Source organism: Helianthus annuus, chromosome 13 (assembly GCF_002127325.2).
Source record: "Helianthus annuus cultivar XRQ/B chromosome 13, HanXRQr2.0-SUNRISE, whole genome shotgun sequence".
NCBI classification, from domain to species: domain Eukaryota; kingdom Viridiplantae; phylum Streptophyta; class Magnoliopsida; order Asterales; family Asteraceae; genus Helianthus; species Helianthus annuus.
The window spans coordinates 80,492,797-80,518,977 of NC_035445.2; the positions used below are offsets into that span (position 1 = coordinate 80,492,797).

At 43.7% G+C, this 26,181-nt stretch overlaps 1 protein-coding gene across 1 annotated transcript; it reads left to right on the forward strand.

Moving 5' to 3' along the window:
• Positions 1 to 24,466: 24,466 nt before the first annotated feature.
• Positions 24,467 to 25,857, forward strand: LOC110901125. Its single transcript, XM_022147974.2, has 2 exons — positions 24,467 to 25,147; positions 25,258 to 25,857. Exons 1-2 carry the CDS (start codon positions 24,467 to 24,469, stop codon positions 25,855 to 25,857), a joined length of 1,281 nt encoding a protein of 426 aa, XP_022003666.1.
• The last annotated feature ends 324 nt before the right edge of the window (positions 25,858 to 26,181 follow it).

The following is a 26,181-nucleotide window of genomic DNA, read 5'->3' on the forward strand; positions in this document are numbered from 1 at the left end:
AACATCACAACCACTAAACAAAAAAAATTGGGCTCCGGCTATGTCTAGAAGTTTCCATCATTGCCCAATCTTGCAGCTCAAACCTTCGCTGCACCATCACCACCAGCTCCACTCGCTTCACCCTGATCCTTGCCAGCATCACCACCTTCCAGCATGGGGATCTCCTCAGCCTCATCCTCGTCCTCCAGGTCTGCCAGCCTTGCCTTCCAACCTTCAACATCCCACGAGCCTTTGTCAAAGGTAGGATCCTGAGCTTCCTCGGCCATCTGAAGTTGAATCTTATACATAGCAATTGCCGCGGAGACCTTAGCATCTTGGGTGATCTCCTGCTTCTCGTTATCCATATCAATCAACCTCTGAGCAGCCTCAGCCTTCATGACCCGGAGCTCCTTCTCAAGATCTCCTATCTTGAGATCCTTAAGCACGCCCATTTGTTGAAGATCAGCAATCTGGCTCTCCTGGTCCTCAACATTGCCAAGATAAGTTTCAATCTCAGCAAGTTTCTGCAAACAAGAGAATAAAGACAAGCTCAGACTCAGGTGATCCTCAAGAAAAGCAGGATACATAAAATATGATAGGCGGATAACCTACAGGGGCAGTGATCCTTACCTCATTCACGTAATCAAGAAATTGCTGGCGAAGGAGAGGGAATCCTTGGAGTTCATCAGAAGCTTTCCTCTTTTTTCCCTTACCCCGAATGGACGCTTTAGGAGCTGAGACTGAAGGGCTGGCAGCAGAAGCTTTCTTCTTTGAGGAGGTGACATTGGCAAGGTCACTAATCCCAAACTTGGAGGCAGATTTAACGGACCTGGCAGACTTTCCGGCACCTACACAATTCAAAAACAAGATAAGTTCCCTTGTTAAATTAAATACTTTCACATAAAACTTATTTTCTATGAGGATACTTACTTGACATTGTGGCAGATGCAGAGGATATCTCTTGAGAATCTTGGATAATGATTTGGAAGCTTCTGACTTCAGGATTAAGCTTCTTGAAAGCTAACACTCTTTCTTTGGCAGCAGGGGTCAACTTTAAGTGAGCAACAGAGATAGCTGCAAAAAAGAAAAGACATCAGTGATCCTCATCATAAGAGACAGGACTGATAGTGATCCTTCAAGGATCCTCTACCCTACCATGAGTGGCCCATTCCTTGGGCAGATCCTTTCCATCCGGGATGGAATTCCTCTTAACAAAGAAAAATCGACGTTTCCAGTTGGCATCATTCTTGGTAACCTTGAAGATTGGATGATCCTCCCCAGCTTTCCGTTTCAACAAGTACCGGTGAGAACCAAAGGTGGTGAGATCATAAAGTTCAGCTAACTCTGACATCCCCAAATCAATCCCTTCTTGCTCGATGATCCTCTCGAAGGTATATAGAACCCTCCAGATCATCGGCATAGCTTGGATATATGAGATGCCGGCAAGAGAAAAGAAGGATTGGGTAAATGTCGGAAAAGGATATGAGTACCCGATGAGGAAAGGGGTAGCAGGAAAGGCCACCCAAGTGTCCGAAACAAAATCACTCAAAGCAGTAGGGTCAAAAGGCTTAAAAACAACATTCGCCGGGAAGCAATGGCGAATCTTGTCTATCTGGATATCGGTAAAACAGCACCTCTCCATAGGAGAATCCTTGATAATCCCCTGGCTTTTCAAGGGACTATCCTTCTTAGAGCCTTTGTGCGGTGAATTCCGAAGAAGCATGTTCGAGACAAAAAACAGAGTAAAAGTAACAAAGAACAGAGCAAAGAAGAGAAAGAAGAAAATGATACCTGATCAAAGCCTTCGGTGACGATTATAAAGGGAGATACTTCGAATTTAAATACAAAGTGATCCTAACCCTATCTCCTATTTATAATGATGATTCGCAGGGATTGTCACATCAGTGACGTAAATATCATAACGGCTAGTCCATGTGCAACGGCTAGTAAATCGGAATCGTCCGTTAGAGATAAGCTCAAAACAAAATATAACTCATCTATTTACATTTAACTCCTTATATTTTGGGGGCAATTGTTAGGGCTGGATTTTTACTATGAATGATCCTTATACGTGATCCTAACCAGTGATCCTTATTTCTTTGGCAGGCAGTGATCCTCAGCCGGACCTCAGGATCAGGATCACGGGACATTGAGGTGATCCTTATACTAACGGTCATTTTCGATTACTACAATATTATTTTGCAGGAATATCTAGCAGGATATGCCCTACATATCATGATCCAGGGACGCGCTTTTACAAATATGGCAAGAGCTGAATTGAAGATGAACGTTGTGCCGGATATGGAAACATGGCTTGATCTAAGGGCAGCAATTTAGGCTAGATTATCTTTATTTCTAAAGGGGTAATGAGCTGATTAGTGGTCTATCTACCAAAAATAAGTTACCTACACATGTATAAATACCCATCTTCCTCATTCGGAAGAACACACACAACATACGACACAACTCTCACACACTTAGACACTCAGTGATCCTTGTACTCAGCTCATTACTATCCGAAGTTGTAACTACATTTTTATTATATTGAAGTTGGTGATCGGTAGTTGCCATCACCCGAGGTTTTTTATGCCGGAGATCATACATTGATCAAGGGCTTTTTCCTCGTATAAATCATTGTGTCTTTGTATCTTAATCACAGAAGTGATCCTTTACTTTCATAGCTAACCAAGCATCATACCCCGTTTACATAAAGTTTGGTTACATTATCCTTGTGTGATTTTTGACCAAAACAGATATCATGTTGACATGTGATGTTCTTTGAAATCGTTTATTAAAAGTAAGATAAACTCATAGGTACTTTATCAATGTATTTTTCTCAGGTGATCAATTTACTACATTAAACCAGGGAAAAGATCAAATAGGAAGTTAATTTTCGCTAGAAGGATAGGAAGCCATAGGATTATGACATGTGGCAAATTTTAAAATAAAGAGAAAGGGTATTTTAGTCAATCCAACTCCTTATTCTTCCTTTTTCAAAACCCACCATTTTCAAAATCCATCATCTTCAACTATTTCTTCACTTTCTATCTCAATAATCACTACATTATAGGGCGATTTTCATCACCAATCAATGATTCAAACCCCGATCAACGTGTTCTTCAGCTTTTTTTTGAAGAAAACCCGGTTTAATTTCATAAAAAAATCTCGTTTTTTTCGGTGATTTTGGAGATAATCACTTGATTCGTTCGATTCGAGCATTGATAAGTGTTTCTATCATTCAAATTTCGTCAATTGATGAAGAAATCGGCTTCGATCCATGTAAGAAATTCTTTAATTTCATTTTCACGATCTGGGTTTTTGATTTAGTCATTGCGCTTTACGATCTTTGCGGGGGTCCGGGGGCGGCAGCCCCTGGTAGCGGGGTCCCAGGGGCGGCAGCCCCTGGCGGGGTCCAAGGGGCAGAGCCCCTGGCTGGGGATTTTTTTTCGATTAAATTGCTGTACTAAAAACGCATCAGAAAAATTAATTTTCCAGAAATTGGCTCATTTCGAAGACAGTAATTCGTAGACAATTCAGACAGTTCACAGTGACACATTTTTTAGGTGTTTTCAGTCCATTGCGTTTTAGAATGAGTCATTTTTAAGTGTTTTCTGGCCATTGCGTTTTACATATAAGACATTTATTTGTGTTTTTGGTGCATTGCGTTTTAGGTAAAACACTTTTTTATGTGTTTTCAGTCCATTGCGTTTTAGAAAACAGACATTTTAAGTGTTTTCTGGCTATTGCGTTTTACAAATAAGACATTTTTTATGTTTTTGGTGCATTGCGTTTTAGGTAAAACACATTTTTATGTGTTTTCTGGCCATTGCGTTTTACAAATAAGACATTTCTGTGTGTTTTCTGGCCATTGCGTTTTACAAATAAGTCATTTCTTTGTGTTTTTCGTGCATTGCGTTTTAGAAAAATGTCATTTTTTAGGTTTTTTTTTTCATTGCGTTTTACGTAACTGGTGGTTTTTCTATTGCGTTTTACGCATCTGGGTTTTAAATTTTTTTTTAAATATAGCAATAGTATACTCGTTTTAAAGATAAAAAAACGCTCGTTTTTTTGGTGCAATTTTTATAAAAAAAATAATGTCGTATGAAAGAGTTATTAACGTTTAAAAAATGGGGGGGGGGGGGGAATTGGAGGAGAGAGAAACTATTGGCTTGGATTGACTAGAATGCCCTTGAACAAACTCACGCGCCTCTTTTCTTCCTTTCAATTTCCCTGATTTAATCTTAGCCATTGATTAACTTAATGGATGATCAAGATCACTTCCTAGCCTTTCTAGCCAAATAAACTTCCTATTGTATCTCCAATTCATATATTGAACTTCCTGATAGGTCATTTAAGTTTTTATGTTCGTGTAACTTTCTAAATTTTATTCTTTTTACATACCAAAATTTTGTTTGGAAACTTACGAGGTAATTGATTTGTAACAAGGAATACTATGCTATGATTTTATACTTGAAAGGGGTATGTTGATATGTTGTGACCTTTTCAAGTGTGGATCATTTGATACATCTGTTTTTTTATATTTGTGTAAATTCCTTTTACATACCAAAATATTATTTGGTAACTTAGAGGTAATAGGTTTGTAATGAGGAATACTATGCCATGAATTTATACTTGAAAGGGGTGTGTGGATATTTATTTGTGACCTTTTCAAGCGTGGATCATTCAACACATCTCTTCAACCAGTGATTTCTTCATATTTGATTTTTTGTTCTATTAGGAATTTGTTTATATCAATCTAAGGCTGGAGGGTGTGGGATAAAGCCCCTAGGGGCTTTATCACACCACGTCAGCGTCACGTCAGATCCATGTCAGCCAGGGGACTTTATCACGCCTTTCCTTAACTTGCAGGGTGTGGGATAAAGTCACCGTCATCATTACATATTATTTTTTTATTTAAATTTAAACATTATTTAATTTTGATATATTAATTTATAACTCATAATTTAAATAATAAAAATAAAATGCCATAATTTAAATATTAAAATTAAATGCCATAATTTAAATAAAAAAATACAATGTCATAATTAAAATAAAAAAATACAAAGTCACTCGTCGTCTCCTCCTTGTTCACGATAAAACTATAGTTGCTCGGTCATATCAGCTCGAAGTTTATGGTGTGTGTTCCTGTCACGTATCTTTGATCGGATAACTTCTTTTTCAGCGTATGTTAGTAGTGGGTTCGTCGGTTGGTTACTTTCATCATAACTTTCTCCACAAAACGCTCTACCCGAGTCCTCCAATATCATGTTATGCAAAATGATGCACGTATACATAACGCTTCTCATTTTACTTTTTTCAAGTATCATCGACGGCTGGGCGATGATAGACCATCTCTTTTTTGACACACCGAAAGCCCGCTTAATATATTTTCTTGAAATACAATCTTTTTTCGTCATCTGGACACGAAAGAGTTTTTACCAGCGTCGCCCACTCGGGATAAATACCGTCTGTGAGATAGTACCCATACTTATACTCCACGACGTTTGCATAGAATGAAGTATCTGGTGCAACACCATCTATGACATCGTCGAAAAGATTCGAAGACATTAAAACTGCGATGTCATTGTTCGCACCGGCCATGCCAAAGTACGCATGTCAAATTCATAAATTTTGAGAATCGACCGCTTGTAATATTTGGGTAGGACCATCGTGGTCACCACGATGGTGTTGCCCTTTCCAAGTGGTTGGACATGCCGCCCAATCCAAGTGCATGCAATCAAGACTACCCAACATCCCACGAAACTCATGTATCCGCTAATGGGCCTCGTATAAAAGTGGAATGTTGGCAGCGGTTGGCATCCTCAAATATCGTCTCCCGTACAGAAAGATAACACCTAATTAAATAGCGTTAATAAAACATAATAACAATGTAAGTTAAAAATAATAACAATGTAAATTTAAAAAATAATAACAATAAGAATAAAAATAGTAATCTGTAAATTAAAAAAAAATATTAATAATAACAATAAGAATAAAAATTACCTTCACAGAAATTTTCAAGAGAATCGCGACACATTCTTGACGACATCCTTAAGTATTCATCATACGCATCACTCGCTGTGTCGTACGCTAGTTGCCTAATTACTGCTGTACACTTTTGTATTCCAGAGAAACCAACTTTGTGACTAGCACTTTCTCTTTATGTGAAAAAAGGGAATTCGCCCGCAAGATCATTAGAAATTTTAAGGAAAAGACGACGACTCATACGAAACCTACACTTAAACTGAACATCATCGTACAACCAATTTTTCACAAAGATAATCTTGCATTAGACGTTCATGAGCACCTAACCGATCTCGTTCAAGAGCCGGTTGTCTGGTACGCGATGTAGAGGATTGGGCTTCTTCTCGCAAATAATTAATCGTCTCCTGCGTAATTGCGATAATCATATCGTCAAGAACACCGTCGGATGAAGAGCTTAAAAATGATTGGGTAGAATTTATGTGTGTGTTTTTTTTTTTTTTTTTTGTGATTGGTGTGTGTTTTAGTTTGTGATTGGTGTGTGTTTTAGTTTGGGATAGGTTTGTATTTATATTTGAAATATTTTTTTTTAAATTCGAACGTTGCCAACGGTTGGATTTGACCAACCTACCTCGATCATGCCAATTTGTTTCCGTTAACATGTTGGCGAATGCACAATGGCGCCCCCTTTTAATTCGCTGGGTATGGGTGGTGGCGTCCCTCCGGCGCTATCAGAGGTGAGGTGGTAGGGGTGGCGTCCTCCACACCTTCCGGCCTAAGTGTGTTCGTACCTCTAGAATGAGAGGTTGTGGTATTAACAATGGGGTAATGTGTTTTCTTGGGTCATTAAACAAATCAAACACTTAATGTTGGTGAATTTGAATTGGGTGGGTGTTGTGAATATATTTTTGGTCGAGCAAGAGGCGGTTACAAGTGTGAGCGAACTTGCGACGTGGTATATGAAACATTGTAGTCAGCCTCAACGTGAAATTTTGCCAAGAGAATATATTGAACGAGACCGACGTTCGGCAAACGATCGATTGATGAAAGATTACTTCGATGAAGCGCCTACTTACCCAAACCCAAACGTTTTTAGGAGTCGTTTCCAGATGAGTAAACGTTTATTTCTACGCATTGCTGGAGACTTGGAAAACAAGTTTGATTATTTTAAACAAAAAGCGGATGCGAGAGGGACGGTTGGATTTACCGGTATTCAAAAGTGTACTTCAGCGCTACGAGTCCTTGCGTATGGAAACGCGACCAACATCAACGACGAGTATTTAAAGATGGCCGAGAATACAACGCGCGATACGTTGGAATGTTTTTGTCACAGTACACTACAATACTATAAACATTACATGCATTCATACTTTTTTGTTAGCTTAAAATTATATATGTTTGTTTTTTAAAGGTATAATAAATTTGTACGGTGCCCGTTATCTGAGAAAGCCTACATGGTACGATCTTCAACAAATTTACAAGGTCCATTCTAATCAACATGGTTTACCGGGCATGATTGGGAGCTTAGATTGTCGCCATTGGCGGTGGTATAATTGTCCGACCGCATGGCGAGGTCAACACACACGAGTTGACCAAGACAGACCATCTGTTATTCTTCAGGCGGTTGCCTCACACGACCTTTGGGTTTGGTCGGCTTACTTTGGTGTCGCGGGGTCATGCAATGATATAAACGTTTTCAAACATTCTCCATTAGTAGAGGATTGCATTTCTGGTAGAGCTGCAAAAGCATCTTTTTATGCAAAGGGAAACTACTACCCGCACGTATACTATTTGTGCGATGGAATTTATCCTAGGTATTCGATTGACGTGAAGACATTTAGGGGTCCGTACGATGAAAAAAGAGCCCACTTTAAAAAAGTTTAAGAGTCTTCGCGGAAGGACATTGAGAGACGCTTTGGGGTTCTTCAACAACGGTGACATTATTTGAGAAATCCTTGTCGTGCATGGACCAAAGAAAAAATAAGAGATGTTATGTATGCTTGTATAATCATGCATAATATGATATTGGAAGACGAAGGAAAAGCAATATGCCAAAATTATGTACCGGAAGTTGTTCAGGAATATCCGCAAGCAACAATGGAAGACAGAGTGAACAATACAGATGAAATGCTGTCTGAAGCGGCACATTCCGCGTTAGCGGTTGATTTGGTCTAACACGCATGGTCGGTTCGGTATATTCCAAACGAGGGTAAAGAAGAAGTTGATGACGAGGAAGACGAAAATGATGAGTATGGCGAAAGCGAAGACGACAACTAAGACGAGTAGTATTATTTCTGTGTGTTTTATTATTTATGTAATTTTTATTTATTTAATAAAATATTATTAGTTTTAATTTTTAAAGATAAACAAGACAAAATATTTGGGCAATCATTGGATGGAGCATTATTAGGCATTATACCACTACACTCATTTTAAACATATGCCCTATAATTCTTCAATGGTGACTAGACCAACACATGATGAATCATACCCAAAGAAGGGGCATTATTTTCACTAACCACTTCACACGTTCTAACATTTCCATCTTAAATCCTTATACATGTAAGACTTTTATGACGATACTCTTTTAGAAACAAGTAAGTTATGACTATTGCTTAGCGACTAATTTTGATTAATTCATACGAGATTAGTTTTTGTAAGAAAATTAATTTGGGGATGTCTAGTATTTTTCATTATTGTTATTATAAGCTTTTTATAAAGGGGACCGCTTTCTTTTTATGACAAAACATGCTAACAAATTTTAAACAGTTACTAATTTTCATGATGAGGCATTTTAATGTTGGTGGGTTTATATGACATTTTCTTTTTAAAATTTCTATAGCTTTATTATGACAATTATTTGAGCTCTCATATTTTCTTTTGACTATAACTTCTGAAAATGAAATTTATTTATAACTATACTTTTAAAAAGCCTTTTGATCATGAAAAAACAGATACTTGTTAATTATAATACAAAATTTTAACACATGTTGAATATTTGTGTATGTGTCATCATACACTAGGTTTTAAACGGTAAACTATTCGCGCACACACTTGAATAATAAGAAAATAGTAATTATAATACAATAGTAGTGTGAATAAATAAAGAAATAACAATAAGAGGAAGGACATGTTAATTAAAAACATATTAAATGTGAAGGCATGTATGTTGTAGTTTTCCCTTAACCACTTGAACAAAAAAGACCCCATGTAGAAGAAATACATGTCCATATGTAACATCTACAACCCCCACTTATGTCACTTGCCCCACCCTTTGAATGTTGATATATATGTTGGTGGGTTTTGTCTTTGAGGTGCTTGATTTATCTTCATGACTTAATTATGATCACACATAGTCAATGTCACACTCATGAAATATATGCAATTCTTCTTAATTTCTATACATACGTATACATGTTTTTCAGTTCCAATATGATTCAATTGCGTATCTAACTTAAATTAATAACTAGTTTGTATATCTTTGTCAAAATAATGTCTTAAACTATTATGTATGTCCATGACCTATTTCCAGTTGCTGTCTTATCAACCGACGTCTTTTAGAAGAGTTTCTGGTTGGTGTGTCGAACTATACAAGAACGCGTCCAACTTTCAATTTTGATTTTTATGATGAATTTGATATGCTATTGACTGTAATGGCGCATCCAACCCTTTATAGGGGTGTATTAACTTTTCAAGTCTGATTTACTATTGTAATGCATTTTGATCAAGCAACTACCATTCGTACGTTACAATGGTGCGTGTAGCCCATTAGAATGGTGTGTCTAACTAGCGTATATTGCTACCAAAATCTCGTATACTTGAATAAGCACAAGTACCCCTTGTTTTTAAAACTGACCACGCGTGTACACATGTTGCAACCTAGTCAACTCTTCTAAAAGACGTCGGTTTTTATAATATAGCAAAAACCGACGTCTTTTGGAAAACTTTGTTGCAACATTTGGGATGGGTAACAAATGAGAGGATAAAATAATCATATACCTAGCTAAGAGTTTCCCCTAGACGAGTTTCCCCTTAAACGCGTCCAGGGGAAAGTTTTATCTTTTAACTCTTACCTAACTAAAAAGTTTTTCTCAACACAATGGATGCAAAACAACAAAGTTTTCCGTATAACTCGAAAGATATGCGTTCACATATAGTAAAAACAAGAGGAAACTCTTGTCTTTAAGAAGAGTTTCCAGTTGGGTAAATGATTATACCTTTAGTCAACTACACTGAAGGGGTATGGTCCCAGATCTCGCGTCAGCATCGACCGCGAGTGACCATTACCCTTATCAAAACGCCCACCAGCTAACAACCTACTTGTGCCCATGCGAGAACGCATCGACACAAGGGTTGAATCCAATCTATCTAGTGATGAAGGAGGACTTACATGGAACATGAGAGCGGTAGAGTGATGCGACATAGCATCACATCTGATGTATGAAAACGGAAGTATTCACAGCGATGCGGCCTCGCACCGCGTCCAGTGAACACTTCTATCAATACAAGGAAGCTGGATAACAGCAACAGTCACCACAAGCGACGATGCGGCCAGCACCGCATCTCGCGTATTTCTTGATCACAAGCAAGAGACGCGATAACATCAGATGTTACCGCAGGCAGCGATGCGGCTAGCACCGCATCCTATACGCTCAACAAGTGGGACTGACACCACAGTGCAAGTGGAACCAATGGCAGTCACCTGTCAGGTCTACGTAAGCGACAGACTGACGTGGCGTCGTCTCCCCGGCCGACATGTCTGACACACCTGCAAAGGTGCAGCATGCCGTCAGTCTATCCATCCACCACCTCCTTCACTCCTCAGCTATAAATACCAACCCCAAACCAGGTTTGAGGTATCTGTTCACAACTCTCTCACTACCACTACTATCTTACTTTGCTTCCCAAGCAAACTACTGATTCTCACGCCGGAGAGTGGTAACAAGGAGCACCCCCCACCCCATCCTCCTTGTTACGAGTCACGGTTTGTTTCCTTGTGCAGGAGATCAACCCACCGGTGATCCAGCCAGCGATCCTCGAGAGGAAGGGATTAACCCTTCTTGACGAGACCAGTGAGTTAACCCTGCCCGGTTAACCATTGTTTCATCATTGGCGCCCACCGCTACCCTTAGCACTTTTTCGATCATCCTTTTTCCTCTCTCAAAATCATGACTGATCACCAAAACAATACTACCGGGGATAATCTACTCCCCACCAACACAGGAAATGCGGGGACTGCCCCACCGGACCCAAATCCGGCCCATATCGGCACATCAACGCAAAGGGGTCCATCCCTAACGTTCGGACATGACTTATCACAATACGCATCTGTGATCCCCCCGAACATGGACCCCCACACCTGGTATGACCAGCAGGCCACCCTGCTGGCCGCAACATACAACCGCGCTTGTGCGGAAGCGCAAATACAAGCTGGGCCGACCCCAGCACCGCACACCCCTGCCGATCGTGTTTTACAATACGAAGGCAGGGCACATTCACGTCCAGCTTCGAGAAGCAGACGTGAAGACCGCGGATCATCTTACTGTTCGGTCCACACAATCAACGAGGACGATTCCGCATACGGGTCCCACACCAGGGGACCAGTGCATACTCGCCTAGGTCCTTACGTTGAGGACAGGCAACGATCCGCATCCCGACATGGCTCTGGAATTCAGAGCCGGTTGGGCCCACAACCATACACCGAAGGGTATGGTCGTACCGACCCGGACGACCGTACATATTGTGGGGATTCGCATGATACCTGCAGCAGACCGGGAGGACGCAACTATGTTCCCCCCACTCACCCCCGCAGTACATACCTCAGGGCTGCAAAGCGCCCTGAGAATAAACCCTACAGACCAAAGGCTGCGGCCGAAAACTCCAAATTCGCCCCGCGAATAGCCCACGCCCATGTCACCACAACAAAATTCCCATTCAACGTTGGGAAATACAGTGGTTCATCTGACCCGGACGACCACATGAATATTTTCATAGGCGCAGGATGCAATGGCCAGTGGGACGAACCCACTTGGTGTAATTTTTTCCCCCAGACCCTTACGGGTCTGGCCAGGGCTTGGTTTGATTCTTTGCCAGTGGCATCACTGGCCTCATTCGAGGACTTTCATGCAAAGTTCCTCGCTCATTTCAGCCAGCAACGACGTCACGCGCGTGACTCGTTGGACGTCATGAATATCTGGCGCAGAGACAACGAATCCCTAGAAGCATTCGTTGTCTGATACAATAAAGAGTGCCTAGAAATAGGCGACGTGGCATATCAAATGGCACGGAACCATTTCATCAAGGCCGTGAAGGATAAGCAGATGGTTATGACCATCTCCGGCAAAGAAGGCCTGCCTAAAAAATGGGAAGATGTCATGGCCGCAGTCAAGACATATGCCCAGACACAGCGGTCCCTCGAGCCGCATATGGCAAAGGCAGAGCACCAGGCCGAAACTTCCAACCAAGGGTCCAAGCGTAACAATAAACGCAACCGGGACGTAGGGAATAGCGATATTTCCAAACCATATGTCCCGTGGACCAACCCGTTTGACCCGAGGAAACGCAGTCCTCAACGGGACAACCGGGCACCAAAAAAAGATTCTCGGGACCGCAACTAGACCGAGATCACCATGTCGCCAAGCGAGGTCCTTCTTACAGACCCGCAATTCTTGCGACCGGCCCAACCAATGAAGTCCAAGAAAAATCAGGACCTCACACTCTACTGTGAGTATCACAAGGACTCGGGCCACACCACCAACAACTGCATCAGTCTCCGGCTGGAGATTGAGCGGGCCTTAAAAGAGGGGAAACTGCAACATCTTTTGCCAGGTGGACAAAAACTCACCAAGCGCATCACCCCTCATGGCGAAGGTACCTCCTCCGGGAAGAGAACCATGTACGTGGCTTCCACCCACATGATCAACGGAGGCAAAGGTAGGCCGCGAAAAGCGGCGAGAAGGCCGGACAATGACTGGAAAGACGAGCAAGTCGTCTTCCCAAAAGTCCGAGGCGGACCGCGCGATAGGCGCGCCGTCGTTATTTCATGCCAACTGGCACACTACTGCACCGAGCGTCTATTCATCGACCCGGGCAGTACTTCTGATATAATCTACGAACAATGTTTCAACCAGTTCGACCAGGAGGACAAAGATCGGTTGCAAGCAGTAGATTATCCATTGGCCGGGTTCGCAGGGGAAACCGTCTTTCCCCTAGGCCAGATCACTTTTCCTGTGCGCCTTACCAGCGGAAGGCACACAAGAACAGAAGAGATAAACTTCATGGTTTTACCTCACACCTCCAGATATGACGTACTCCTTGGGAGAGAATCCCAAGGAGATTTCAATATGATTACATCCGTCCCCCACTCTGCTGTCGGTTTCCCAACCGAATCGTGGGTCGCGATAATCTATGCCCGCAGGGACGTCATGATGACGGACGAAGTACGTCCGACCAAGGTCGCAAGGCCTACCCCCAACAACCAACCAGAGAAATGGGTTCTCAACGCGAGATACCCAGAACAAAAGGTTACATTGGATCACGCCTTGTCCCCGACCACAAAAGCGCACCTGAAGCAGCTTCTCTTCGGGAACCAAGACATTTTCGCATGGACACCCGCAGACATGACAGGAGTCCCGCGTGATATTGCGCAACATCACTTGAATACCTTAACAGGTATCAAGCCGGTGATCCAAGGCCAACGCCACCTTGGATCCCCTAAAAACCAGGCGATGCAAGAGCAGGTCGAAGAACTACTCTCCGCAGGGATCCTGCGGGAAGTTAAATACCAGACTTGGTTATCCAACCCAGTCATGGTAGAAAAACCGTCCGGGGGCTGGCGCATGTGCGTCGATTACAAGGACCTTAACAAAGCCTGCCCCAAGGATTGTTACGCGCTTCCAGAAATCGACGAAAAAGTCGATAATCTCGCACCATTCAGATGGAAGTGTTTCCTCGATTGCTACAAAGGGTACCATCAGGTACAAATGGCAGTCAAGGATAAAGACAAAACGGCATTCCGCACTCCCACCGGTAATTACTGTTATACAAAAATGTCGTTTGGGTTGCGCAACGCGGGCGCAACTTATCAAAAGCTGATGAACGACACTTTCCGCGGCCAAATAAGCAAAAGTGTCGAAATCTACATGGACGACCTAGTCATCATGAGCATGGAGGAAGATACCATGCTCACAGACATTGAAAGAACATTCCAGACTCTGCGAAGCGTTAACATAAAGCTCAATCCAGGGAAATGCTCGTTTGGAATGGAAGAAGGCAAATTCCTTGGGTTCATCGTGACTAAAGATGGATTCAAGGTAAACCCGGAGAAAGTCCAGGCGATCGAGCGCATGCCATCGCCTTCATCGATGAAAGATATGCAACGACTAGCCGGCAGGCTAGCGGCACTCAACAGATTCTTAGCCAACCATGCAGCTAAGTCTTATCCGTTCATCAAAACCCTGGGGAACTATTTAAAGAAAGAATAATTCCAGTGGACCGCAGAGGCTGAAAACGCTTTCCGGGAAATGAAGGAGTGTTTGATACAACTCCCAACGTTAACCGCACCACGCAAGAATGAGCCACTCATATTATACCTATCCGCCGCGGACAACGCGGTGGGGGCGGGATTGATAGTGGAACGGGAGGGGGTTCAAACACCCATCTATTACATCAGCAAGATGCTCAACGACCCAGAGACGAGGTACTCAATAATGGAGAAGTTGGTACTAGCATTGGTACACGCTTCAAGACGGTTGCGATGCTACTTCGCAAATCACGTCATCACAGTGCTAACCAATTACAGGATCGTCCCGATCCTATCGAAACCTGACATCTCTGGGAGATTAGCAAAATGGGCAATCGAGCTGGGCGCACATACGTTACACTACAAACCGCGCCCCGCGATTAAAGGCCAAGTCTTAGCTGATTTCGCCGCCGAAATACCGGTGAATCGCATCCAAGAATGCGAAGAAGCACAAAATCCTGCACCACCACCATCTTCCTCAGAAACATGGGCACTATTTACCGACGGTGCCTCCAATGAGGAAGGCGCGGGCGCAGGTCTGCGACTCGTCAGCCCTGACGGCCAAGAGCTTACATATGCAATCCGCCTCGATTTCAAAAGCACAAACAACGAGGCAGAATATGAGGCCCTGTTAGCGGGACTACGTTTAGCAGTCAAACTCGGCGTGCAACACCTGGAAGCACACGTCGACTCTTTGTTGGTTGCAGGACAAATACGCGGCGACTATGCCGCAAAAGGGGACATCATGATCCTCTACCTCGAGCAAGCCCTGCAACTAACATCCAAATTCGCTTCGTTCAATATCCGACATAATAATCGAAGTGAAAACAAGTCCGCGGATGCACTATCAAAACTCGCATCCACCAGCTTCCAGCACTTGGCAAAGGAGATACGCATCGAAATCCTGCAAAATCCTTCGGTACCCCTGCGCCAAGTCAACGTCATTCAATACGGTACAACATCATGGATGACACCTATTATCGCATATCTGCAATCAGGTGTGACTCTCGAAAGCAAATCAGAGGCACGCAAGTTACAACACAAAGCGTGCCACTATCAAATGGGAGACAGAATCTTATACCGAAAATCATACCTCGGGCCACTCCTACAATGCGTCAACCCCCAGGATGCCACATACCTCATCCGAGAGATACACGAGGGCATATGTGGCATACATGCTGGACCACGCATGGTAGTGGCCAAAATCATGAACGCCGGGTATTACTGGCCCGGCATGCACCTGGACGCCGTCAAAGAGTTGCGCAAATGCATCGACTGTCAACGTCATGCTCCAAAAACTTTGCGGCTAAAGAACAACTTAGTCCCCGTCACAACCGCATGGCCCTTTCAGAAATGGGCAATTGACGTTGTGGGACCTTTCCCTGACGCTCCGGGTGCGGTCAAATTTATCATAGTAGCGGTTGATTACTTCACAAAATGGGTAGAAGCAAAACCGCTCGCCTCAACCACTGCTATGATAACAAGAAAAATCATTTGGGAACACATTATCTGCCGTTTCGGTTTACCAATGTGCATTGTCACCGATAACGGCACCAACTTCGCTGCCGACGAATTCCAAAAATGGCTAGAAGAACTACATATTGAGCACATATTCTCATCAGTAGCACACCCGCAAGGGAATGGCCAAGTCGAGAGTATCAATAAAAGTATAGTCGAAGGCATCAAGGCACGGTTGGGAACGGCCAGGCATGGCTGGGTCGATGAACTCCCAAGTATCTTATGGGCTCACCGTACAAGCCCAAAAACAAGCAATGGGGAAACACCCTTCAGCCTAGTCTACGGTTCAGAAGCAGTGATCCCCGCGGAAGTAGGTCTCCCTTCTCCTAGAATGTTGGCTATTGAAAAACTAGACAACATCACGGAACGCAGGATCGATTTGGACCTCTTGGAAGAAAGGCGCGAAAACGCTGCCATCAACGAGGCCAAATATAAATCCAAACTTGAAAAGTACTACAACACGCGCGTCCGCGTTTGTACTTTCAATCCAGGAGACTACGTCCTACGCGACAACGAAGCATCTAATGCTGAGCGCCCAGGCAAACTTGCCCCCAAGTGGGAAGGACCCTACCTCATCAAAGAGGTCTTAGGGAAAGGCGCATACAAATTACAAACGTTAGAAGGCGAACCTATCGCACGAACATGGAACGCACAACAGCTTCGACGCTGTTATATGTAAGCCATGTTCCTACATTTTCTATGTAACATATCGGGCCGCAAGCCATTCGCAAATAAATAAATAAGCAATTTTATACATTATTGTTTGTTACTACTATTACAAATGCGTGTTCCACTTTGCGGTATCCTAAAAACAGATTGGCAAAATCTTCATTCGCGATACCCATACAAAGTGGTAACCACACACAAATATTGTAATAGGCCAGCAAAAGGCAAAAAGACTTGCATATTTATCCGGCCGGATAAACAAGTTTTTGTTAACACTAACACAATTCCTGAGCCCAAAAAGGCAAACAATGGAATTGACGCGTACTCATACGACAAAGGTATGGAGTATACTTGACCCGATTCACAAATGGGTAGAGTTCCGGATATATAAGTTTTTACAAAGCTTACACAATTCTAAAACCCTAACGGGGTAAATAACGGAATTGACGCGTACTCATACCACAACAGTATGGAGTACACTCGACCCCACTCACAATGGGTAGAGATTTGCATACATACGTTCAAACATGGAAGAATTAAAAACACTTGTACAAATTGAACAAAAAACTTTATATTCAAAAAATTCAAGCACCCACGCGATGCTTAATGGATTTACATAAAGTTCCTATCATATACAAGAGGAAGACAAAAAGGGGGCACACTAGCCAACCTAAACCCTATTTTGTACCACTGGTTCCAGCACCACCAGCGGGATCTTCCTCTTCCGATCGGCATAGAGCATCCGCAGCCAATCTACATAATCCGCAGCCTCTAAACAGTCGTCCAACTCCTCCACACAAGCGAGGGACGTATCATAAAATGAGGCTATAGCCGCGTTCAGGCGACCTTCGGTGTCCACGTCACGGAACCCAGATCGCTCTGCAGTAAAACCGCCTTCAGACATGACGTTCATATGACTGACACAGCGGCTGTAACCAGCTTTAAAACCGGCATCGCGGGCACGTTCCTTGACCAAGTCTAAACCAGCTGCGGTCTCAGGTGCATCCATGATAGCCTGAACAATCTGCAGTAAAAGGATGATAAGTCTCGGATACTAATCCAAGCAAATATAAAGGCAAGGGATACTTACACGCGCGATACCGTGACTCCGCATCCACTCACGGTCAGCCTCCAGTTGGTTAAACGAAGAGGTCAGAGCATCTCTGGCCTCACCGGCAACATTGGCCCGCTCTTCTGCTGCAGTCAAACGGGCTGTGAGGTCAGTGACCGCGACCTCCCGGGTCTGAACCTCAGCCTGTCAAAGAGCAGAAAACAGTTTACTCAGTAAATATTCTCAAAAAGCAGGGAAATATAAAACAAAGGTAACAAGTCATACCTGAAGGCTGGCAACAACTTTATCCAAACGAATGCGCTCAGCATTCGCCTCTTCAAGAGCCTTGGAAGAACGGCTCTCCCTCTCTTCGGCCTCCTCCAAGGCCTTCGCAGCACGCGCCCCGGCTTCCTTGGCCTTTTCAAACGCCTTTATGGCCCCGGCCTCCGCCTGCTGCGCTTTAACCGCAATCGACTCAGCTGCAGCTTTCTCTTTGCCCAAGGCAACGTTCGCTGCCTTGGCGTTCGTCAACTCCTGCCGAGCACGAAACAGATTGTCATTCTGCTAAGCTCAAGATTCATTCCCACTTCTTGCGCTCATTGGACAACTTTTCGTTCCAACTCTTGCGTTCATCAGAAAGGAGTTTGGCAAGAGTACGAACCTATTTCAGCTGAGCAGTGGCAGCCCACTCCGAGGTCTGTTTCTGCTTCTCAAACGCAGCTCTATCCTTCTCAAGCTGCTCCGCACCCGCACGAGCAGCCTTGACCAACTCTTCCGCTTCGGCCCGCATGCGAGCAGCTTCCTTCTCTCTGCGGCCTAACACCTTGTAGTCTTCCAAAATGGCGTTAGCCACTATGGAACTTCCTACTAGCATGGTGGAAAGTTGATTGATGCGCAGCTCACGGGGGGCGGCACGGGCACGTTCAACTTCAAAGGGGGTGCCCAGACCACCCAGAATCTCCATACACGCAGAAGGGTCATTGGAAATATCATCCCCCTGCATAACAGTCCAGGGGGTCGGTGATACACAGTACTTCGACCCTGGGTATACGTGCGGTAATAATACTCCAATTCAGACTCCCTAGGCTGAATTGGAGGCCCATCATAACCCGCACCACCGGTACCCGAACCGGTAACCTTCACACCAGCAGAAGACTTCTGCGGCTCATCATCAGTCTTCTGCGCCTCCACATCAGACTTTTGTCTCACAGAATCTGAAAACCGTAGATCCAAGTTATCACCTTCATTGGGAAAGATTAGATTGTTGGAGGAATCAACGGTATCGAAAATCTGGGTCGCAACCTTCTCCGTGGTACCCTCCGTTCGCACGGTTGACTCAGGCACCACCTCGACAGGAGGTGTCGAAGGTTCCTCAGTTACACCCGCACCCGTGGCATGCGGGGGTGACGCCGGAGCATCAAAGATAGAAAAATCTTTATCTTGAAGCTCTGCAAAACAAAGTCAAATAGCTATCAAAACACAAGTTGTACATAACACTTGAGACAGGCTATACAACACTTACCAACAGTACCCGCAGGTTTCTTTGGTGTCGGACCAGTCCTCTTAGACTGCAACCTCCGACGTTTCGGCCCGCCGGCACCAGCGGCCATCTCTTCTACTTGCCTCTTCCCAACACCAGACTGCGAACCCTCAAGGGTATCAGATACTATCACATAATCCAAGTATCTACGGAAAGAAGAGTGAGAGATACATGCCGCCTGCGGCACCAGATGAGGCACAACAGTGACCTCCGGTATTTTCTTCTGGCGAAAGCGCACGCCTTTCACCGTTTTCCTCTTAGGCACACCCTTCGCGTCAGGGTCCCCTAAGGCCCCAAGATCACCTGCATGAAAACCATCCAAGAGGTGAGTCAGTGCAACCAGGGGCGGACCCACGTTGAGTCGGTCGGGGTCCACGGACCTCAATCTTTTTTAAAAAATTAGTAGATTCGGTATATTAATTTTTGTAAGGACCCCATAAAAATATTTAGTTGGACCCCATAGTATCAAAAGCAAAGTTGTTGTGGTGGTTAATCCCTTGTTTGCTAACAAAGAGGTCATGGGTTCAAGTCTAATACCAGCCGATTTTTTGTTAAAATACACTTTTAAAATGTTAAAATGAATGAAAATTTACTCAATTTATGCCTTTGTGCTTAGACATGTGTTGTTTTGTTATTTATTTATCTTTTTTTAAAGGTTCCAAGCTCAATAAATCACCCCGACCCGACCCAAACGACGACCGACCTGAAAATTCTATTGTTTGGGCGTAAAAAATCCAAGTATCGAAAAAACTGGACCCCATTGGAAAAAAATCCTGGGTCCGCCACTGAGTGCAACCATTATTGTTATCACAAGAAAAAAGGATTCCTAAATATACCTTTGCCCCGCGGCAACTCAACTGCCAATGCGGCCTCAGTAGGCACCCGGAAGTTATCTCGAATGACAACATTAAACTCCTCCTCGCCATCCGCACAAACAACTGTTTCAACCTGACCCTGGAAATCCGGGGCAAACATCCTCCATAAGGGAGCATCCTCTGATAGCAAACGCACAAGTCAGTAACGCATACAGGGATAAGAAAGTTAAACAAATGAAAAGTACGTACCACCACTTTTCTCCCGCACCACGGGCTTTGACTTCTTGTTCCTCCTTGTCAGCATCATGCGCAACACCCACAACTGTGTGTTGATCAGCTTCACCGACTCAATGGTCTGCAACTGCGGAAACCACTCCACCGACTTCATGCTAGGGACTGCAATGGTCTCTGATATGATCGTCTCGGTCACATTCCGAAACGTCATATTTGCAACAATCGCAGCAGCCTTGATGTAAAAGAACTTCATTTTCCACTTCGTCATCCCCTTGGGAGGAGTCATCAGTTTGGGACTACCATCTCGTTGACGGAAAGAAAAGAACCCAAAGGACACCGTCATTTGATAAAACTGTCGGAAATCTCCAACAGTAGGCTCTATGCTAAGAGCACGAAAGGTTGATTCAAAATTTCGAATCCGGATCATACCAAACGGACTCAGTTGAGAAATGTGGACCTTGTACCACTCCAAAACCTCAACAACAAAAACAGTCAAAGGTAACCGGAGATTACAGTCACCAAAAAAGTCTGCCCACATGGTCACATAACCGGCCGGAGCATCGGCACCGGTGTCACCTTCCGATGGGTAAACGGCCCCATATTTAGGGGGCATTTGGACATCAAGAATCAGACGATCAAAGGACTTCTTGGTCCACTTTAACACCGGTAAACCACCACCGGCGGCTCCCCCCTCTTCTTCCTCCGCCACCACCGGCGATGAAGGCTCCGGGTTGTCACCTTCCACATTATGTGGACTTGATGGTTCAGCCATCAGAAATGTCGAAGAAACGAAAGAACGTGAGTAGAAACACTAAACTCAACCTCACCGGAAGTTCAAGAAGTATCGTCGGAGAAGACAAAGAAATGTTCTCTCACCGGCAAATTTTTGAAATTTCAAACAAGTGAGGGGAAACCACGAACGGTTTCCCCTTATATACCCATCGCAATTAATGCGGAGGGAGAAAACGAATCATCACGTTCAAAAAGAACGAATTGCGCGACACCACGTGTCAAGCGTCGTTTTCGCTGACGGTTATCACGCACGCGTGGCCGCCCACGCGCCTGACATAAGAGACGTTTACACTCCTTGCTACAGTGCATTTAATGCCTAGGACAGTGCAAACGTCCTTTCATTTCAGCACATGCCAGAAAGATCTCACCAACTTCCACCAACTCACACATGAGATCAGCCACGTATGCAACAAAAAGCGACTACCTTATCCAATTACAAGCGGCATGCGGTTTCTCTGGTATACCACACCATAACCCATACCGCATGTCGTTTTTTTACATACCCCTAAAAATAGGCAAAAATATATATCTCCACACTATAAGGGGGTATAATACCTGACCGCACTACCCACGAGCACACGTGGAATATGCGGAAATGACACACACGAGCCCGTTCAGGTGTGTCAGATACTCAGAACCAGCGTTGTTCTTTGGACTGAACCGCATCTCAGATACAGGTGAACCGCATTGCCTTCATTCTCTTCAAGCTTCAAATCCCTCCTGTCCGGTTCACAACCACAGAGGGTGCATGAACCCCTTCTTTAACAAGAAGAAGGAAGGGAATGTACGCGCGCGCACATCAGCAACCCTGACTCCTGAACCTTCAAAAGCCACATCCGAACAACACACCCGTTTCGAGCGCATATGGGAATGCAAAACCGCAGACACTCATGAGTCGCTGCGGACATAACCATAGCTTCCGCAAATGGTTGTTACGGAAGAGCCACAACTAACTCCACATCGAGGAACGAAACTACTTCAAGGAAAAACTCCTCGGTATTGGAGCGTGAAGGAAGGTGCCTAAGGAAGAGATGCGGACAAGATCCCCAATGATCATACGAGCCCTTGTCGAACAACAAGCGATCGAACAAGCGGTAACAAGTCTGCTTATGACTTTGTTACCCTACTTGTATGTTGGATAGAATAAACAATGATAGGCATTACCATGCCTATGATCATGTTTATTTGACCGTTATCCAGAATCACATTGTTCGACCAAACATGGCCAACAATGACGCAAGTGCCCAACGTTGTTCCCACAACCGTGGCCAACAATGTCAAGCAACGAGGTAACCGCAAAGGACGTGCGGTTACTTGAGAGCTAATGGGAAGAACATTAACACCCCACGAAAGGAATCATCATTAGATATCCAATCATGGGAACAGCATGCTCTCTGCTTCATTCACCACTTCAAAGGTTGGTTCGAAGTTTGTGCACACCTTCAACCACCATCTCAAAGATTGGTTCGAAGTTTGTACACTTCCTCCAACTAATTCCTACAGTTGGTTCGGCACACCAACAGGTGGCAACCGGCCAAAGGCTGAGAATTTCGCATCAGACGAAACATTTTCACCGGTACGGAAGAGGCGTCAAATGACCCTTCCAGACCTCCAGCGTGATTTACAAACAGAAAAGACCATCCACATGGTCTAGGATCTTCTCCAGACTCCAAACTACCTTCTAAACACCATAGTCCAGTACTCCTCCCACATACAACTTGTATGTGGCAGCAACACTAGACTGGGGGGACTTGAAGGGGTATGGTCCCAGATCTCGCGTTAGCATCGACCGCGAGTGACCATTACCCTTATCAAAACCCCCACCAGCTAACAACCTACTTGTGCCCATGCGAGAACGCGTCGACACAAGGGTTGAATCCAATCTATCTAGTGATGAAGGAGGACTTACATGGAACATGAGAGCGGTAGAGTGATGCGACATAGCATCACATCTGATGTATGAAAACGGAAGTATTCACAGCGATGCGGCCTCGCACCGCGTCCAGTGAACACTTCTATCAATACAAGGAAGCTGGATAACAGCAACAGTCACCACAGGCGACGATGCGGCCAGCACCGCATCTCGCGTATTTCTTGATCACAAGCAAGAGATGCGATAACATCAGATGTTACCGCAGGCAGCGATGCGGCTAGCACCGCATCCTATACGCTCAACAAGTGGGACTGACACCACAGTGCAAGTGGAACCAATGGCAGTCACCTGTCAGGTCTACGTAAGCGACAGACTGACGTGGCGTCGTCTCCCCGGCCGACATGTCTGACACACCTGCAAAGGTGCAGCATGCCGTCAGTCCATCCATCCACCGCCTCCTTCACTCCTCGGCTATAAATACCAACCCCAAACCAGGTTTGAGGTATCTCTTCACAACTCTCTCACTACCACTACTATCTTACTTTGCTTCCCAAGCAAACTACTGATTCTCACGCCGGAGAGTGGTAACAAGGAGCACCCCCCACCCACATCCTCCTTGTTACGAGTCACGGTTTGTTTCCTTGTGCAGGAGATCAACCCACCGGTGATCCAGCTAGCGATCCTCGAGAGGAAGGGATTAACCCTTCTTGACGAGACCAGTGAGTTAACCCTGCCCGGTTAACCATTGTTTCATCATACACTTAACTAGAACAAGAATTGGGGAGGGCATCATCATCCAGTACCTCTCGAAGGGTATGAAACTGACGTCGGGGCGGAATACGTACCAAGGCCGGATAAAGAAATGGTTTATCCATCATCCGAAAGCTCTGGTTATTGATATGAGAGGTTGGACGGGCGTGACAGTGATCGTGACTGCTTGTCGCCCGATTCCCTATTTGGTTTTTCTGTGCTTAAATGTTTAATTATTTATGTGTCAATTTTAATTTTAGACATGTATCAATTTAATTTTTTGTTTAAATGTTTAATTGATTATTTAGGTAGTAATTTTACTTTTACTCATGTTGTAATTTAAATTTTAATTGTTTGTTTAAAAACTTAATTTATGTTTAAATAAAAGTAATAAAAAAGAATGTTTTAAGGTAGAAGCCACCAAATAAGGGGATACGGAGTGGTCGAGAGGTTGGGGCGGTAAAGCAGTTTGCCGCGCGGCAAACACCGCCGCCAACCAAGATGGCATGCGGCAAAACAAGCAAGTCGGTGACCCTATGCCGACGCGAGAAGAAGAAAGGGAAAAGGGGGGGGCCCACTGTAACGGTCATATGACCGTTTAAAATAAAAAAAAATAATTTTTTTTTTTAAAAATTAAACTCTATATACATATCACACACCATTTACTTTCCAAATACTCATACACTCTTAAAAAAATACATCTTTCTCTCTACACTCTCTCAATCTATTCTACACTTTGAAAAATATGGAAGGCTCAAAGAAGGGTGAAGGCAAGAAGAAAATGGTAGGATCCGGTTCAAAGTCGAAGCCTCAAGATAAACGTGGTTCGGGTGGTAGTAGTGTCCCGTTTAATCCGCAACTTGGGTTTGCGAGTCACACCCAACCTCCATTTTATTTTAACCAACCCATGCATCAACCTTTCGGTTATGATACCCAACCCACCCAAAATTGGATGCAATACGGTCCGAGGATGACTCAAGCCGGTTATTATGATTACTCCCAAGACGCGCAAAATGCTTTTGACCCGTTTGCTTTTCAAAACCCAATGTCACAAACACCAACCGAAGACGAAGAAGATGATGCCGATGAGGAGTTCGTGCCGGAAACACAAGAACATGAGTTACATGATATTGATGAAGATGTTGCGGATGATGAAGATGTTGCGGATGAACCGGAAAAAAAAGCAAAGGCCAAACGGGAAAATTGGTCGCCTAGACAAGAAGAGGCGTTGGCAAAGGCTTTTGTTCATTGCACTTTGAATAAAAGAAAAGGCAATCAACAAAAGAAGGATAGCTTTTGGAAGAAAGTTCTAAACCACTTTAACGAAACGGTCGGCGGAAGTAATCGAACCCACCACCAAGTTCGATCAAAATGGGTGACGATGCAAACAAAAATTAACACATTCAACGGTCTATATCATCAAGCGGTAATTTTTTTATACGATTTATTTTTTTATACGGTTTATTTTTTTACACGATTTATTTTTTTATACGGTTTATTTTTTTATACGTTTTTATTTTTTTATACGGTTTATAGGATCGTTTACGTCCTAGCGGGAGTGACGACGCATATGTAATGAAACAAGCGTTAAAGGATTACAAAAGCAAAGAAAATATTGACTTCGCTCATGTTGCGGCTTGGGAGGTTGTTAGAACTAGTGAAAAGTGGTCGCCGGTACCTTTGTTGAATGAAGAAACCTCCGGTTCGGGTCAAAAAAGAAAGTCTTCGGATTCGGGAAATTATGCCCGAGGATCACCGAATGTCGAAATCTCAAGCGGTTTCACTATTCCCGACATAAACGAGGATCCTTCACCACCACCACCAAGACGACAAACGAGAAAGGAGAAAAAGGACAAAGGGCCGTCTTCAAAAAACGAAGATCCAAGAGATATAACAAGCAAATTCGAAGAGTACAAGGCCATGAAAAAAGAGATAATGGAAATTAAACGTGCACGAGAAGAAAAATATATGACCTTGGCCGATGAGCAACGAGAGGCGTTGCGACAATCAATGTACGAGAAGGACTTCGAGTGGTATAATCGGCCTACCGACGACCTTAACCCGGCGATGTTGGAAGTCGCACTCGCTAGAAAACGGGAGATCGCAAAAAAATATGGATGGCCTTGTGATTTTTAGTTTTTTTTTAAGTTAGATTTTATTAGAAATGTAATGTTTTATTTTTATTTAAGATGTAATGCTTTTTTTTTAATTAAAATGTAATGGTTTATTTTTATTTTTAAAAAGTTTATGTTTTTCTATTTTATCATAAATATAAAAAAAAAAAAAAATTAAAGTTTGCCACTCAGCAAGTGTTTAAACCAATGCCAACACTTTTCAGCAAAGTTTAAACACTTTTGCCAAATTGACATGGCACGCTCTGATTGGTCGGTTCAATGTTTTGCCACTCTAAACTGTTTAACCACTCCTTATACCCTAAGGTGTTTTAGAGTAGTGGATGAA

Excerpts from the sequence above, each read along its gene's own strand:
- LOC110901125 (XM_022147974.2), top strand. The coding sequence starts at position 24,467 with ATGGAAGGCTCAAAGAAGGGTGAAGGCAAGAAGAAAATGGTAGGATCC. Across the intron at positions 25,148-25,257 it reads ACGGTCTATATCATCAAGCG|GATCGTTTACGTCCTAGCGG; the intron begins GTAATTTTTTTA and ends TACGGTTTATAG.